This window comes from Pteropus medius, unplaced genomic scaffold (genome assembly GCF_902729225.1).
Source record: "Pteropus medius unplaced genomic scaffold, Ma_sr-lr_union100, whole genome shotgun sequence".
Taxonomy (NCBI): domain Eukaryota; kingdom Metazoa; phylum Chordata; class Mammalia; order Chiroptera; family Pteropodidae; genus Pteropus; species Pteropus medius.
The window spans coordinates 47,888,846-47,907,746 of NW_024344378.1; the positions used below are offsets into that span (position 1 = coordinate 47,888,846).

General features: G+C 33.2%; 1 protein-coding gene across 3 annotated transcripts in view; it reads left to right on the plus strand.

The window, feature by feature from the left end:
- ADK (adenosine kinase) overlaps window positions 1-18,264 on the plus strand; it is a 450,870-nt gene extending 432,606 nt beyond the window's left edge. For 2 of the 3 annotated variants that reach the window (XM_039872158.1, XM_039872157.1), the window contains exon 11: window positions 12,228-18,264. In XM_039872158.1, coding sequence (XP_039728092.1) covers window positions 12,228-12,263 — 36 coding nt within the window. In that variant the 3' untranslated portion in view covers window positions 12,264-18,264. The remainder of the gene's footprint in view (window positions 1-12,227) is intronic. The other variant, XM_039872159.1, reaches the window with a different exon arrangement.
- The last annotated feature ends 637 nt before the right edge of the window (window positions 18,265-18,901 follow it).

Below are 18,901 nucleotides of genomic sequence, written 5' to 3' on the forward strand. Positions count from 1 at the left end.
AAATATTAGTTGTATGAATGAATAAATCAATCAGTCACATTCTCAGCTGCAAACAAACTTGCCTCCTACTATCAAATAAAAATCATTCTAGTCAGTATATCTAAGAAATTGGTTATTGAAGGATTTTGTCAGAAAGGGTGAAGTGAGTCAGGGAATAGCAGAGTAGGCTGTCCTATAGTATCAGGTCATCTTGATTTAAGATTATTCCATACTAGCATGTATATGTGACTAATCCAGTGACAGAGAGATGACTGATCTTATCTTATTGTTACATAAAATAGAGGTAAATATGGGGAGAATTCACGTATTAGGAAAAGAGGCAGCATCTAATATCCATTGTCCTAAGTACCGGTAGTACAAATATGAAAACGAATTCTCATGATCATAATGTCAAACATCACTTCCTGCTGTAATAGGCAGTGGCTTACAGGTAAGGGGCTCCAATCGAGATTTCTCAGAATATATTGAAGTTAACCAGTAGATCTCTGAATTTGATTTGCCGGAATGCCTAGTGGAAAGTCCAGCGAATCAAAAAAGAGTACCCTTGTCCTGTCCTATCTAGAATCTTTACTGCTATACCTCCACTGACAGGTTCGGGACTAGGGTAAAAAGTAGCTCCTCCACAGAGAAGACAGTTAGAATCTAATGAAGAAGACTTTGATTGGAACTGAGCCTGGGACATACCCCATGTTTCATTTTCCACATAGTTTCCTAAGCTCTGAGCCACAATTATGCTTAACTTTTTAACTTTTATTAGCATCCACATCAAATCACTAAATCTGTTTATTCTCCTTCTTAAACTTAATATCTTTCCCCTAGGGCAGTGGTTCTCAAACTTGAGTATGCATCAGAATCATCTGGAGGACTTGTGAAAAGAGAAGTTGCTGGGCCCTATTCTCAGAGTTTCTGATTTGTTAGGTCTGGAGTAGGGATGAGGTGATGCTAAAGCTGCTGGTCCAGGGACCACGAATATCGCAATAGACTCCTCTTCGAGCTCTGCCAGTGATCACTTTCCTAGTTATTTCATGCTCCACACTTCTGCCAGGATTATTTTTAAAGTATTTTCATGGTTTTCTCTCCTAAAACTATGAAATCCTCAAGGACAAACACTATGTTTTATCCGTCTTTGAATCCTTTGATGTCTAGCACAGTACCTAGTAATGGTAGGTAGTCAATAGTCATTGACTGAATAAATCAAAGTACTTTGATAGTGCTTCTAGATTTTTATTTTTCATTTGCTTCTTATAATAAAATTCAAGTATAGGTCTGGTAGTGGCATGAGTCTGGTAAATCGAGGATTCAGATTAGTAAAGTTTTAATTTATATCTTATTCTCTTTTTTAAAGCAAGTACAGGAAATAAAAAAAGAGTCTTAAAAAATATTCTTTAAGTTGACGTTCTCATGTGCCACGTGGCAGCATGTATCTAGTAACTATTGGGATAAAAAGTATGGCAGTCCAGTCTAAGAGAGCACTTAAATCATTGCTAAAGTATAGATATTTAAGAAAGATGGAAAATAAATGAAGAACTAAAAAATCAAATTGACCCAGAAATGACAGGGCAAATTTTTTATAAGGGGAATATAGAATTCAACACTGTTAGTTGCTGCAAAATATTATATCAGTTTTGCTTTAATTACATGGTAATGGCTCTGAGAACAAAGGTAATTGCATGATAACTTATGTTACTACTCCCACATTATCTCTTAATAACTATGTAATTAACTTGTCACTACTATACAATGTGTAGTTCGATATTACTCAAGTATAAAGAACATTGATAACTTAAATGAATGAGCTGGGGTGGGGCCAAGGATAGAGACAGTAGGGAAATCATAGTATTACAGCAATCAGGAATGCAAATGTTTCATTAGATCATTTACCCAGTCCTCCAGGATCTGAGCCAAAGCCATGGAAAATATCAATAGAGTTTGAGATGAATCATATAAGGAAGAGAAATACCCTGATGGAAAAACAGATAAAATTTTTCATCAGTTTTTGAAAAGAAGAAATACAAATGGCCACAAGGCATATGAACAAAAAAATTTTTCAACTTCCCTAATGAACAAATAACTATAAATTAAAACAAGATTTTACCTTTCACTTTCAAATTATCAAACAGAATTTTTTTATCTCAAGAATGCTATTTGGAGTATATATTAATAAGATCTCTTTGAAAAGAAGTTTGGCAGTATGATGTAAAGCCTTAAAAATTATTAATTACCTTTAAGGAAATTTACCCTGAGGAAGTTTAAAATGTGCACAATGATTATTGTTATAAGAATGTTATAAAGATATTCAGCACAGTGTTATTTATAGGAGTAAAAAAAATTAGAAACAATTTAAATATCCAATAATAGGATTAAGTAAATTATGCTACATCCACATTTGAAAAGTGTGATCTTTAAGAATATTTAAAGAAATTGGAAAGTGTTCCTAATATACTTTTTATTGCAGAAATAATATCTGTAAGTGTAGAAAATACAACGGTACAAAAAGGATATGTATATATGTTAGAAGTATGTGTATCTAATGAAAAGGAAACATTGCTCCTACCCCAGTCTTCTAATTCCCCTCCCTAAGGAGCTTTGGTTACTAGTTTCTATTGAACCAACCCAGAAATGCCTGTGTCTGTACAAGTTTGCATATATATACACATCCCAGTTTTTAATAAAATGAAAGTATCCTGTGCTTACTCTACTATATTTTTGATTTTTCATTTACTCCTTCTATCTTGGAGATTGTTTTATAGCATCACATAAAGACCTACCTCATTTTAGTTAACTGCTTTATATAATTCCATTGCATGGATCTACTTGGGTCCCTTCTTCTAATTGTTGAATTTTTTTTTCTGCCATAAATCATATAACTTTTATAAAGAGAAGTATGGCTGACATTAATTTAACCAAGTGATCAAACTTAGTATCACCAAGGGTGTGGCAAACCAACACCGCTTACTCCCCATTGGGACACCCTAAGGACACAGCATTACTTCTATGATACTCCCACCAAAATTGTTAAACTTAAATATAAGTACAAGGAAACATTAGACAAAGCCAAACTGAGGGACATTATGCAACTTATAGAACTCCTCAGATATGCCAAGGCTGATATACTGGAGCAGCAGGGAGACTTTTCTAGATTAAAGGAGACAAAAGGAACATGACAACAAAATGGAACCTGGATTCGGTTCTGGAGGAGGGAAAAAATCTATAAGGGCCATTATTGGGATAATTGGAGTTATTTTTTAAATGGACTATATATTAGATAATAGTATGGTATTAATATTAAATTGGTCTTTTTTGTTAGAACCAGTGCTGCAATGAATGTCCTTGTCCTTAACTGTACCACATAGGCCTTTGTACACATATATGCATATATGTGGCTTCGATGCCACTTCCAGTTCTTAGAAGTGGAATTGCTGGGCTGAAGGCTGTGTGCACTTATAATTTTGAATGATACTGCCAAAGTACCCTTCAAAAAGAATGCTAATTTACACTCCAGGATATAAGAATGTTCACTTCTCTTTGATAATCTAGTATATTAGATATTTTTATCTTTGCTAATCTCTTAAGTAAAAGATGGTATCACATTGTTTAGATAATATACTATTAAATGAAAACAGCAGGCTATAAGACAATACCTGTACTATGATATTGAGATACATGTATGTATATATACACTATATATACACACAGAAACACGTATATACACATGCATATACATATGTATATGTATCTATTTTCATATACATATGAAAAGCCTGGAAGAATATACAGAGAAATATTAAATGTAGTTGTTTCTAATGTTTTAAAATTTTGAAATGACACATTTTATAAATACAGAATAATATGTATAATGTATAATCAAATACAAATAATAATAATAATGATGATAATAAAATGAACAGTCCTCTACCTACAATCCAGGTTGAGAAATAGAACACTTACTAACACCTTTGAAACCCTTTTACTAATATCATTGAAGCTCCTTTATAATCCACCCCAACAGGTCCCCCTGTACCAGAAGTAACTATTTTCTAATTATTGTTTGTTTACTTTTCTCTTAAATTTACCACATATTTTGGTATTCCTAAACAATGTGAGAACTCACCCGTGTTCACATATTTACTATATTCCATCGTAGAAATATGCTAGAATTACCCGGTTTGTGGTGATGGATACTTGAGTTGTTTCTAGCTCTTTGCTGTTATTACCAGTGTGGCTATGAACAGTCTTAGACATGTGTCCTAATGGTGCAGGAGTTTTTCTGGGATGTATACCAGAAAATGTGTAGTCGACTCTACTAGGTAATGCCAAATCTCATTCACCGTACCAATTTAAACTCCTATCAGCTCTGTATAAAGATTAAAAGGTATCCTCATCATCAAATGGCATTGCCACACTTTTAAACTTTTGCTAATCCAGCAGATTCATAGTAGAATCTCTTTTTGGTTTAAATTTGCATTTTCCCTCATTAAAATGAGGTTGAGCATCTTATGTTTTCCTCTTGAAATGCCTGTTCAAGATGTTTGCCTATTTTTCTATTGGGTTGTTTTTCTTAATTTCTAGAATATCTTTACATACTCTGGAGACTTGTCCTTTATAAGTACAATGAAATTGGTCACTCTTCTTAGAAGATTTCTCAAGGACATAAAGATTTTCACTACTTTTTCTACTCTTAGTATCCAGAAAACAAACTTGATTTGTTTTTTTGCCCTCTCTTTAAAAGATATCTTTGAGGAACAGGGGTTTTCATTTTAGCATAGTTTTTCCTTTATAGGTTAGTGTATATATAGTTTAGTATAGCATTTTACTTTATACTTTGTGGGTTTTTTTTTTTTTTGCCTTATTTAAGAAATTCTCCTTACCTCTATGACATAATATATTCTTTTATTTTCTTCTAAAAGTCTTACAGTTTTGCCATTCACATTTAATTCCTTGATATATATGAAATTTTTAATATGGAATGAGATAATTTTATTTTTCCAACTCAAAACTAGTTGCCTAAATACTATTTTCTAATAAACCATCCTTTCCCTATGGATTCATAATGCTAACTCTATGTTTGCATGGATATGTTTTGGGACTATCTCTTCTTTTCCTTTGCACTTTTTATCTATATCTGTGCCAATACCACACTGTATTTATTATTATAGTTTTATAATGTGTTGAATCTGGTAAGACAAGTCTTTCCTACTTTTTTTTTTTTCAATAGAAATGTCTGACTATTCTTGATCCTTTGCTTTTTCATACAGATTTTAGAACCAGCTTGTCAAGTTCCCCCAAACCTTGAGACTTGGATTGAATTTCATTAGTCTTCATATCCAAGAACCTGGCATATCTATTTATTTAGGTCCTTTAGAATGTCTTTCAATAAGGTTTTATAATTCTCTTCCTCAGAGACTGGCATAATTTGTGTTGCTTTTGTATCTTTTTCAAATTACTTTCCTTTTAATGTTGCTGTTGTATGTATGTGTATAAATACATATATGAATAATTTTGTATATTTCTCTTGTAGCTAGCAATCTTTCCATACTCTCTTCAGTCCAACAACTCATAGATTCTTTGGAGTTTTCTATATACAATCCTCTTAACTGAAAGTAATGACAAATTTTTTTCTTCCTTTCCACTTCTTAAATTTTTTTAGTCTTACTGTTCTTATTAGGATCTCCATGCTATATTAAATATCGTTTATTATTCTTTATAATGGGACTATGTGTGTGTTTTATTCTTAATTCTTTTTTATTTTTTACACTTTTCATACAGTTATTGGGGTTTTTTTTACAATCAGGAAAACATTTTTTTCCATGTGTTTGTGTGTCTGTGAGTGTGTTAAATGCATGCTTCCCAGCTCTGTTTGCTGACAAGATCCAGAATGCACCTGCCACCGACATCGTGGTCTCTAATATCATCCCACCCTAAGTATACTTGGAAAAATGGCTGATTCCAGGGCTAGGGTAGAGTGGATATGAGATGAATCCAGATCATTATGCCGGAAAATAAAGATGTGTTCAAAAATAGTGTGAGGGCATGTCCAAGGACTTCGGAGCCAGCTTAATGGGGCTCCCACTGGCAAAAACTCAAACATTTTGAGCACCAAATTAATTAAGGACTGTAATGAATTATAAACGACTGATTTAAAAAGAATCTGTGCTCTTTCTTGATAATAAATAGATTTAAAATAATAAATGGGAGGAGTAGGCTCTCGCATATAGTAGAATGCCAAGAGCTGACTGTAAGTGTGAAAGGAATGCTGGAGTTGGAAAATCGTCACAGTGTAAGTTGCTTCAGTTTAGAATCATGAATGGATACTAAACCTGGGAGAAGGGTTAGGGACTTTTGATGAAGAACAGAATACATGGTCATAAAGTGTCTATCAACAGACTGCTTGTTGAGGGAAAAATAATAAGTTATTATTATAAAAAATAATAACCATATGTATAATGGAGACATAGGACAACACCATGATCAGGTGATCAAAATTAACATCACCAGTGAATGGCAGCTGGGCATAATGTGCCTCTAAATGTGATATTCTGAGGACACAACATAATTTTTTTAGTATTCTGGAATCTCTTCCTCCTTATTGATAATGGAATGCATAATCTGAATTTAATCATGAGGAAATATCAGACAAACCCAAAATGAGAATCACTCTATTAAATAGGCAGTAGCGGATGACTGTATTCTTCAAAAAATGTCCCTGTTATGAAAGTCAAACAAAGATTAAGGAAATAATCCAGATTAAAGAAGACTGAAAATACAACAAATCCTAGACTAGATTCTATCCTGGAAGGAAAAAAATGCTATAAAGGATATTATTGGGCCATTAACAAAAGTGGAATACGGATATTAATTTAGATAACAGTATTATAACAGTGTTACTAAAGTTGATGACTGTGGTTATTTAAGAGAATAGCCTTATTCTCAGGAAAGATACACTGATGTAGTTAAAAGTGAAGAGACCTAAGGTGACTTTTTATATGCCTTTCCGATCCCAAGATTAGGGCCAGAGGGATATCAAGGTCACCAAGAATAATTTGGAGGTTGCCAAGGACTTGTTTTAAAGTGTTTTCAAGTCTGACCGAGAACTCTGACATTTAGAAACAAAAATTAAAAAATAAAAATCAAAGCGAAGAGACCTGATCAATCCAACTTGCTCTCAGTAGTTCAGGAGGGTCAGAGGAATTGTATAAAGAGGGAGTATCTGTGCACAAAAGGAGCAAAATATTAATTAATAGTAAAGACATCCAGATGAAAAGTAGTATGGATGCTTTTTGCATTATTTTTATTCTTGTAACTTTTCTCTGAATTTGAAATTATTTCCAAATGAAGTTTTTTTTTAATACATTTTAGACTGGCTAATAATTAAAAATATAAACTTTAAAATTATATTGGAAAACATTATATTAAGTGAAGTAAAATGAGCCAGACACAAGGACAAATATTGTATGATCCTACTCATGAGGTACCTAGAATAGGCAAATTCATAGGAATAGAAAATAGAATAGCAGTTACCAGAGCCAGGAGTAGAGGGGAATGGAGAGGTATTGTTTAATGAGTATAGAGTTTCTGTTGGAGTGATAAAAAAAAGTTCTGGAAATTGTTAGAGGTGATGTTTATACAACATCATTATACAACATTGCAAAACACATTAATGCCATGAATTGTACACTTAAAGTGGTTAAAATGGTAAGTTTTAGATTATGTATATTTACACAGTAAAAAATTATCTTGGAGATGTTTATTCATAGTATAAAAGGTTCCCTATCATTCTTTAAATATAAGCTCCCTCTGTTTATTTAAATCATTTTACACAACTTTTAAGATTTACATCAGCTACTTTATGAAGGTTCCACTTATATTTGATTATATACATCTGTAGTTCATCTCAGTTGGTTTTTAAAAATAGATTATTGAAAAACTGATATTCACCTGGGTCAAAGGTCTTAGCTTTTTTTCTGCATCCAGGTTTTCCACCTGTCAAAGCAAATGTCTCTTCAGAGTACTTCACTTCAGTCATCAGCTAGATGCTTCACAAAAATATTTCATAAACATGAGCTTTTCTTTTTCTCACAGAGATCATCCAGGAGGAATGAGAAAAACAGATGTTGCTTATAAGGCTTCTCTAATAGATGTGTTTCCATTGTAAGCTGATCTGACTCTGAATTTGGCATCTGCTCCATTCACTGTGTGGGCTGAGCATTTTAGTCTCACAGTTTGGCTGAAAGTTAATATTGACCTTTGACTGTTACCTGAAAATGCAATGATAAAATACTCTTATTAAACTCTTAAGAGAGTGATTTCACATTCTAAGATATGTCTTCAGAATACATCACTCCATTTACCAAATTAATTTTATTCTTTGTTTAGGAATATGTATTTACTTTATCAGATACAGAGCATTCCCCAAATCTGACAGAGAAAAGCCTGTGTGGTCATAATGGTGGAAGAGAAAGGACATAAATCTCTTACAACACTCTCTGCAGGTCATTGTACCACAGCTTCTCAATTAACCTTCACCCCGCTTCCCCCGCCAGGCTGCGCAGGGCCTAGCAGGGAAGGCCTAATAACAGTTTCTCATTATCATCTGTTGTTCCGAGAATTTGAGTACCCCTACAGCAGCTCAGGTTTCCCCTAGAGGGGAAGTAGCCCTAGATCCTACCTAATAAGATGTATCTTATTTGGTAGAATGTAAGTACAACACTTTTTTTTTTTTTGTAGTTTTAATGCAGCATAATTGACATACAAAAAACTGCACATATTTAAAGTGTACAATTTTACAAATGTTGACATATATAAACCCGTGAAACCATCACTATGGACATAGCCGTTACTTCCATGCTCTGTTGTAATCCTGCCCCTCCTCATCCCCATTTGGACTGTTTCTAGTTTGGAGCTATTAAAAATAAAGCTACTGTGAACATTCATTTACAATTCTTTGTGTGGATATATGCTTTCCTTTATCATGGGTTAAATACCTAGAAATAGAATAACTAGATCATATGGTAGGTTTGTATTTAACTTTTTAAGATACTGACAAATGGTCTTCCGAAGTGATGTTATCATTCTGTATTCTAATAATCATTATATGACCATTCCAGTTGGTCCACACCCTTACTAACACTTGGTATGCTCAGTCTTTTTAAATTTAGTCATTCTAATGGGTAGGCAGTGGTAGATAATTATGATTTTAATTTGCATTTCTTTAATGAATATGATGTTGAACATCTTTTCATGTGCTTATTTGACATCTGTTTATCTTCTTTGCTAAAAGTATTTGTCCAATAATTTGCCCATTTTTTATTGGGTTGTTTCTTATTATTAAGGTATAAAAATGTTTAATTGCAAAGTCCAAATTATTTTTTCTTTTATAAAAGTTTTACTTTTTATGTCTTATGTAAGAGAGCTTTGGCAAATTCAAAAACACAAAGTATTTTTTCTATGTTCTTTCTCAAAGTTTTATTGTTTTAGCTCTTACATTTAGATCTATGGTCCATTTCAAATTAATTTTTATAGAATATGTGAGATAAGGGTTGAAGTATTTTTTTCTTCACTTATGGCCATCCAGCTGTTCTGAGATCATTTGTTTAAAAGATTATTCTTTCTCCATTGAATCTCTTTGATACCTTTGTTAAAAATCACTTGACCATACAAAAGTAGATTTATTTCTGGATTCTTTGTTCAGTTGCATTGATCTATGTGTCTATCTTTGTGCCAATGCCATAGTGTCTCGATTATTTTAGTTCTATAATACGTTTTTAAGTGAAGCAGTCTTCTTTTTCCAAGTTGTTTTTTGACTAATCTAAGTTCTTTGCATTTCCACATGAATTTTAGAATCAACTTGTCAGTTTATATAAGAAAAGCCTCCTGGAATTTTGATTGGTATTTTGAATCAATAGAAAAATTTCTGCAGAGCTGATGATAATAATCTTCTGATCTATGAACACTTTATATGTCTCCATTTGTTCAGATTTCTTTTATTTCTCTTAGCATTGTTTTGTAATTTTCAGTGTGCAGGTCTTACACAACTGTTGTCAGATTTATCCCTAGGTATTTCACATATTTGATGGTATCATAAACAGTATTTTTAATATCAATTTCTCATTGTTCATTGCTAGTATATACAATTGCTATATATACACACATTACTAGTATGGAAATTCAGTTGTTTTTTGTATAATGATCTTGTATCCTACAACTTTACCAAACTCACTTAGTAGTTTTAGTAACTTTTTTTTTTAGATTCCGTAAGATTTTCTACATAGACCAGGATTTCTCCACTCTTGGCATTTATTGACATTATAGGACATGTAGCAGGATCCCTGGACTCTAGATGCCAGTAGCACCTTCTGCTCCAGTTGTAACAACCAAAAGTGTCTCCAGACATTGCCAAATATCCTCTGCAGGTCAAAGTTGCCCACTGTTGAGAACCGTAGACATGGACAGTCTTGCCATCTTCAAATAAAGAGTTTTACTTCTTTTTCAACCTTGATGACTTTTATTTAATCGTTCTATTTTCCTTTATTGCACTGGCTTGAATCTCAAGTACAATGTTTAAGAGCAATCATTCTTTCTTGCCTTATTCTTAATCGTAAAAGGAAAACATTCTATCATCCACCATTAAGAATGGTATTAACTATAAGTTTTTCGTAAGTTCCCTTTATCAGGTTGAGGAAGTTTCTTGCTATTCCTAGTTTTTATTAAAAATGGATGCTAGATTTCGTCAAATGCTTTTTTGGCATCTATTAAGATGATCCTTTGGTTTTTTTAGTTAATATGGTATGTTACATTGATTGATTTTTAAATGTAAACCAAACTTGCATTCCTAAGATAAACCCCACCTGATCATGATTTATTATCTTTTTAAATTTACTATTGGGTTTGATTTGCTAAAATTTTCTTCAGAATAGTTGTATCTTTTTCTGATTTTGTTATCAGAGCAATCCTGGCTTCAAAGAATGAAGAAAGTGTTTCCTCTATTTAAGTTTTCTAAAGCATTCGTATAGCATCGATATTATTTTTTCCTTAAATGTTTGATAGAATTCACCAATGACACCATCTGGACTTGGAATTTTCTTTACGGGAATCTTTTTAACTACAAAATCAATATATTTGATAGATAAAAGTCTACTCAGATTATCTCCTTCTTCCTGAGTGAGCTTTGATAGTTTGTGTCTTTCCAGATTTGTCCAATTCATCTAACTTGTCACATCTATTGGTATAAAGTTGTTAATGATTCCTTATTAGTCTTATAATGTGTAGATTCATAGTGATATTACCTCTCTTATTCCCAATATTGGTAATTTATGTCTTCTCTCTTTTTTTTCCTGACTAATCTGCCTAGATGTTTAATTTTGACCTACTTTGACTCCCAATTCCATCTTCTCAACTCAGGCTCTGCCTGGGTTGTTCATTCTTGTGTTATGGCCTGGTAACTCTCTAGGTAGTAAGCTAGAGCAATTTTACAGTTTACCTCATTCGTTTCCCTTTTTTTTCATGAATCTTTTGTGGCTGATGAATGATAATTGAAAAACTTTGTTTATATATTTTGTCTTTATGTCAGTGGTTTCTGGATAAAGGTCAGTCTGGTTCCTTTTATTTCATCTTTGTCAGAAGCAGAAGTCTTCAATACTATTTTCTACCTTATTATATTTATTTTACTGTCAAGCTGGTCTGTTGTGCTTAACTATAGAAACTATTTCACTGTTATTACTAGGAGTGAAAGGGAGACGTAAGGTCCTTCATAACTTTTCAGCTCTCACTTTTGTACTCAGAAGGACATTCAGATGATAAAATTTTGACCAAAACAATATGCTAGGAATAACAACGATACAGAACAAATCCAAAGAAATGGAGAGGAGGATAACTAATCAATTCTCAATTGTAAAGACCCAAGAAAATATTATTTGACAAGTATTACTTACAATCTTTTAATCTCAGAGCTAAAGGAAGGCATGATAGTTTAGGCATAGAAAAACTAAACTGACTTCATAGTAAGTTGTCATGTCCCATCTTGAGTTATGGAAAAGAAATATTAGGGAAGCTCATGATGCTAGGGGAAATACTTCTCTAACCTTTAAGGATTAACATTTGCTATCAGACTGAAGAAAGGAATAGGTGTATAAACCTTTTTTTTTTTAAGACCATTTTTGGATCTGTCTCAATATGACATTTCTGATGCTGTTACACAATACTTACTTTCTTCCCTTTTGTCTGTATTTCAGGTTTTCTATCTCAACTGGTCTCTGACAAGCCCCTGAATGAATGCATTCGTGCTGGCCACTATGCAGCAAGCGTCATAATTAGGCGGACTGGCTGCACCTTTCCTGAGAAGCCAGACTTCCACTGATGGAAAAGCAGGAAACCCAAGCCCAGGAGTACAAACACTGCCCTGATTGCCTCCTGAGAATTCCTAGAGTAATAAAGAAGAAAACCATCTGCCATCTTTTCCTACTGTATAACGTTCATTCTTAATTTAGAGGGTATAGTAATGCTCAGTAGACTCTTTATTCTCTCAACAAACTAAAAAATTGTTTATTTCCATAGTTTGATAGTGCCACTGAAATGTTAATTAAACAGGAATGTAACATTTCGATAGAAATTTTTATTTAATTTTTGGTTACTTTGTAAACTCATGAATATTTAGCAAATTGATCAGGTTTTTTTTTACATTTCTGCTTTGAATGCAGATGCAATTTAATATAAGAGATTTTTAAAGGAATTAATTCTAACATCAATCTTTAGCTTTTTATACAAGTATATTTAATTTAGGAATGTGTGTATGTGTACACATACATACATTCATACATATATGTACCACATATATACATGACAAATAGTCAAATAGGTACATTTATCAAAAATATATATCTTGCCAAATTATGCCAAATAATCTCTTCAGTGCATACTCAAATATATAATAAACTTTGGATAATTAAGTAATTTGCCAAATTCTAAGTTATATTGCAATATTCAAATCATAATCTTATATTTACTTATGGTACTCTGTAATTTGATACAAATAAAAACTTATCATGTGGATTTTTTTTTTCTGTCTTTGCCCTGTGCTCAACAAACTAAGGAAGAAAGATCATTATTTAATACGGGGCCCTGAAATGATATCTAATTTATTAATGGAGATAGAAAGAACAACAACATAATACATAGAAAAATAATATTGGATACCAGTAAGTCACTATTTTAAGGAAGACAAATGGTATAATAGAACCTTTGGAATCAACTTAATCACCTTTATATGACCTTGGACAAATTACTCAGCCTCTTCGAGCTTCAATTTCCTTTCTATAAAATGGGATAATAACCCCTTTGTACAAGGTCATGAGGTGATTTGAGAGAGAATACCAAATATAAAATACTTGGCACAATGCCTAATAAGTGCCTGCTATTTTTATCATAATGATTATTGTTGTCGAAGAAGAAAAAAATAATGTAAAACTGAATTTAAATCATAGAAAAAGGTTTGAGTTTTTGTTTTGTTTTATGTTTAGGTAAACTTTAAGGTCACCTATGCTTGCTTGTCTTTTTTTATATTATTGATATATAATTCGTATAACATAAAATTTTCCATTATAAATTATGCAATCAGTGGTTTTAGTATAAGCACAAAATTGTGTAGCCATCACCATTATCTAAATCAAGAACATTTTAATCATCCCCAAAAGAAACCCTGTACATCCCAATTCACCCCATTCCCATCCCCTGGCAACTGCTAATCTATTTTCTGTCTCTATAGATTTGCCTAGTCTGGACAGTCATAAAAATATAGTCATATAATGTGTGATCTTTTGTGTCTGGCTTCTTTCACAGCATTTTTTCAAGGTTCATCCATTTTGTAGCATGTATCAGTATTTTTTTTGGTCAAATAATATTTCATTGTATGGATATACCATATTTTGTTTATCCATTTCATTAGTTGATGGAAATTTGGGTTAACACTTTTTTGCTATTATGAATAACGCTTCTATGAACATTCAGGTACAACTTTTGTGTGCATGTTGACATATGTTCTCAGTTTGGGGGAAAATATACCTAGGAATGGAATTGCTAGGTCACATGGTAACCTTATATTTAACTTTTTGAAAAACTACCAAATTTTTTTCCATTCTCACCAGCAAAGTTTGAGGATTCCAGTTTCCTTACATCTTTGCCAATGTTTGCTGTTATCTCTGTTTAAATATAGCCATCTTGGTAGATATGAAGTAATATCTCATTGTGGTTTTGCATTTCCCTAATGACTAATGAAATTGATCATTTTTTCATGTGCTTTTTGACCATTTCTATTTTTCTTTGGAGCAATGTCTATTCAGATCCCTTGACCATTTTTTTGATTGAGCGATCTGTCCTTTTATTAAGCTGTAAATGTCCTTTATACATTCTAGATACATCTCTTATCAGATATATGATTTACAAATATTTTCTTCCATTCTGTGGGTTGTTTTTACTTTCTTGATGGTGTCCTTTGAAGCACAAATGTTTTTAATTGATATGAAGTCCAATTTATCTGTTTTTTTCTTTTGTCACTTGTACTTTTGATTTCCGATCTAAGAATCATTGCCTTGCCCAAGATCACTAAGAATTACACCTCTGTTCTCTTCTAAGAGTCTTATTGGTTTTGCTCTTACATTTAAGTCTTTGATCCACTTTGAGTTTACTTTCATAAACATATGAGGGAGGGAGTTTAAATTAATTCTCTTGCGTGTGAATATTCGGTTGTTCCACTCAATTCACTTAATTGAAAAGATTATTTTCTCCACTATTGATTTGTCTTGGCACCCTTGTCAAAATCAATTGGCCACAAATGAAAGATTTTATTTCTGGACACTCAGTTCTATTCCATTGGTCTGTATGTCTCTCCTTATGCCAATCTAGACTGTCATGATTACTAGAACTTTGAGCAAGTTTTGAAATCAGAAAGTGTGAGTCTTCCAATTTTGTCTCTCATGCAAAATAGTTTGAGTGCTAGAGTATCCTTATCATATTAAAAGTACTACAGAATGTCGTCCTTAAATAAATAGGAGGGACCCTGAGAAAACTTTTTCTACCCTTTTTTTTATGAGAAACTCTCATACTCCAAGACTATTTATCAAGTATCACTCACTCACCAGCTAGGATTTTCTGATAGTCTCTATGTATAGGAGGTTCCAAATGATGCTATTTGGTAGTACTTACATGCACACAGATCACATAACTTTCTTGTAAAAGGACATAGTTGTTGGGATGTGTGTATTTTGTCCTTGGGCTTATGGCATACTTTTTTAGTTCTCTGTTTTGGTAAAGGACAAAGGAAAAATAATGGCTTACAGACTGGGTCTCAGGAAACCTGCCTCTGACTGTTAGGCATTCTCTGTGGCCTAAGTTCTTCCATCTTGGGATGAGGAGTAGTTAACCTAGTCCCACTTTATAGCACCTTGGTTTATCAGATATTTGAGGGAGGACATGTAATATGGGAGAAGAATGATGATGATGTCAAGAATATGTGGGTTCTGATCCAAGGTTGGCTTCAAATAGCTGTGTGACCCTCTTATTCTATGTAATTCATAAGTTGCAGATTCTTTAGTTGTGATATCCCTAAAGTATAGTTATATTATGGACCACTGGTTTGAACAAGCTTGCTTCTTTCTATGTGGGAAAAGGTGGTTCTTACCTGAGGAGTAAGCCAGAAAAACAGGTCATTCATTTGTGTGTCACAGGCAAATGAGGTGAGCACAGGAGACTGATACCTCAGGGGCGGCCTAGGTGATCTGGAGAGTTAGGACTTTGAGGTCAGTTTAGTCTCAGCCAGTGATCAAGGTTGCCAGAAAACTGCTTCTGTGAGGTAGAAAAGAGGGTGGTACAGAGCATTTGGAGACAGGCTGGGTGCCTGAATATTAATATAGCAGAGTTAAGAGAGAAAGTAAAATAGAGTGGCTATTGTGTTTTCTTCTAGTTGTTACACCTGTCTTCATGATATGTACCTTTAAGTACTCCTTTATTTCTCTTAAAGAATCAGAAAAGGGTAAGACTTTCTTTTTAGATCAGAGTGAGGGAAATACATTCTTTATCTGAAATAAAGTCCAAGCAGCCTTGGCTAAAAGCTATGATTTTCACCCAATTTGGGGAAGCAAGTGTTGTAATTTTTTACTCTTTCAGAACAGATATGTATAATATAAAGATTGTTTTAGACATACACAACCTGCAAAGGAAGCATTTGTTTGGTTGTCAGTCTAAAAATATTACCAGTGTTGAAATATAAACATATATACTTTATCATTTCTGTTACTCCCTCATATTCAGAAAAGGTATCTATTTAATAATATTTCCACTGGATAAAATAAGTTTAAAATGTAAGCAATTTCTTTATGATTCAGTAGTAGTTCTATGTTCAAGTCCTTGGCTTTGTGTACCCTTGGACAAGTTCTTAAACTGCTCTGAGCCTTCGTTTTCTCCACTGTGAAATGAGGAAACTATATCCACCCCCAGTGAGGGAGTATTAAAAAATGTGTGAGTAAAAATAGTTTATAAATAGTAAAATGAGTTTAAATATGAAAAAGGTTGATATTTTACAAAGGCACCAAAGCAACCCAATGGGGAAAGGAAAGTCTTTTCATAGGCAATTCTATAACAACTCGATATCTATATGGGGAAAGAAATGAGTCTTTGACCTTTACCTCATAAAATACATGAAAATTAGAAATGAATCATGGCCATAACACAAAATCTAAAACTATTAAGGTTCTAGAAGAAAACATAGAAGAATATTTTCACAGCTTGGGGGTAGGCAAAAGTTTCTTAGGACTTTGATAGCACTAACCATAAAGGAAAAAATATTGATGAACTCCAAAAAAAAAAGATTTTTGTTCATCAAGACACCATTAAGACTATGAATAAACAAGCCACAGTACAGGATAAAATGTTCACAACACATATATCTGACAAAGAACTTATATCCAGAATGTACAGTAAATTCTCACTTAACTTCATTGACAGGTTGTTGAAAACTGATACGTTATTCAGTTTTACCATAGGCTAAGTGATATAAATAACAGTTACGTTCCTAAGGCATATTTCTGTATATCAGTTGGCCTATAGTAAAATTGGTTAACATAGCAGTTTCCAAAAACCTATCAACGATGTTAAGTGAGGACTTACTGTTTTAAAAACTCCTACAACTCAAACAGATGACCTTACTAAAGAAAATATATGAAAGACCAATAAGCCATGATGAAGTATATGACATCTTTATTCATGAAAGAAATGAACATTAAAACCTCAATAAAAGACTACTGCACTAGAATGACTAAAATTTAAATGACAACACCAAATGTTGGAGGGGATGTGAAGCAACACTGCTAGAGAAGCGTAAAATGGAACAACCACCTCAGAAAAAGGCCCGGAAGTTTCTTACAAAATTAAATATATCTATTCTTTGATCCAGCCATTTCACTCCTAGTATTTACCCAAGAGAAATGAAAATGTATGTCCACAAAAAGACTTGTATTAGATTGTTTATAGCATTGTTATTCATTGTTGCCAAAAACTGGAAATAGGGTAGTTACCCAACAGCAAGAATATAGATAAAAACTGGTAGATTCAAATAATGGAATAATACTCAGCAAAAGAAAGAAATTAACTACTACTGATGAAATAACATGAACCAATGTCGAAAATGTTTTACTGAGTGAAAGAAGCCAGATATGAAAGAGTACCAACTATAAGATTACATATATATGAAATTCTAGAACAGGCAAAACCAACATATAGTGAAAAATATCAGAACAAGGGTTGGCTTTGTGAGAGAGGAGAGAAGGGGAAACTGGGAAGAGAAATGGGGCTTTGTAAGCTGATAGTGATGTTCCGTGTCATAACAGGGGTTACACAGGTGTGAATATGTCAAACTCAGGGAATGTTCTACACACACAAAGAAGCCTAAGCAAATACTGAACTCTAGTTAAAGATATGCATACTGATAGAGATGAAGTGTATCGATGTTTTCAACTTACGATGAAGTGCATCAAAAAATAAGATGAATGAAAAAATAAATAAACGATAAGGCAAGTACAGCAAAATGTTAATTGTAGAATCAAGGTATTAAATAGATGAATGTTTGCTGTATAATTCTTTGTAATGCTTTTCAACATTTCTATGTGGTTGAAATTTGCCCTAATGTTGGGAAAAATATCAGGTACTTAAATAGGAAAACCCATTAAACTTGATTGATATCAGCATCTCAAAGAAAATAAAATAGCAAATGACATAAAAAAAATATCTATTTGCTTCAAAATGTAATTTTGTCCATGAATTCTGTAACAACATTAACCAATCTTGAGCCGCTTCAAGTTTCTTGGTGTTACCACAATCTCTAAGCTCCTCTTCTGAGTATGAAACATCCTCTTTTCATCTCCCGATTGACCTGGCAATTGAAATATTCATGAACTACCCCTGCGAACACCAACCAGACCTCTCCCAACCCAGACCCCTAAACTCCCTGCAATCTGCTTCGGCCTCCTCTGAAGCATCCCTTCTCCTGCCACCAGAAAGTTTCCAATGGCCAGTTTTCATTCTGTACCCTACCTCATCTCTTCTCAGTATCTAATGGAGGACCATACTCTTCTGAAACTTCTTACTCCCTTTTATCCAAGCACTTTTCCTCTTTATCTTGCCTCCTTTACAGCCTCTACTTTAGGAACACCTCCTCTGTCTTCTTCAGTGTTGAGGCTCCATGCCCAGAAACTTTTTGTCACCTTTGGCTCCTCCAAGATAACCAATTTGACTCCCACGAATTCACCTATCAACCGATGACTCTCAAATCTATTTCTAACTCTGACCCCCTTCTGAGCTTCAGGCTTGAAACCTAAAAGTCATACCTTGGGATATTCCGCAGACATATTGTCAAAACAGA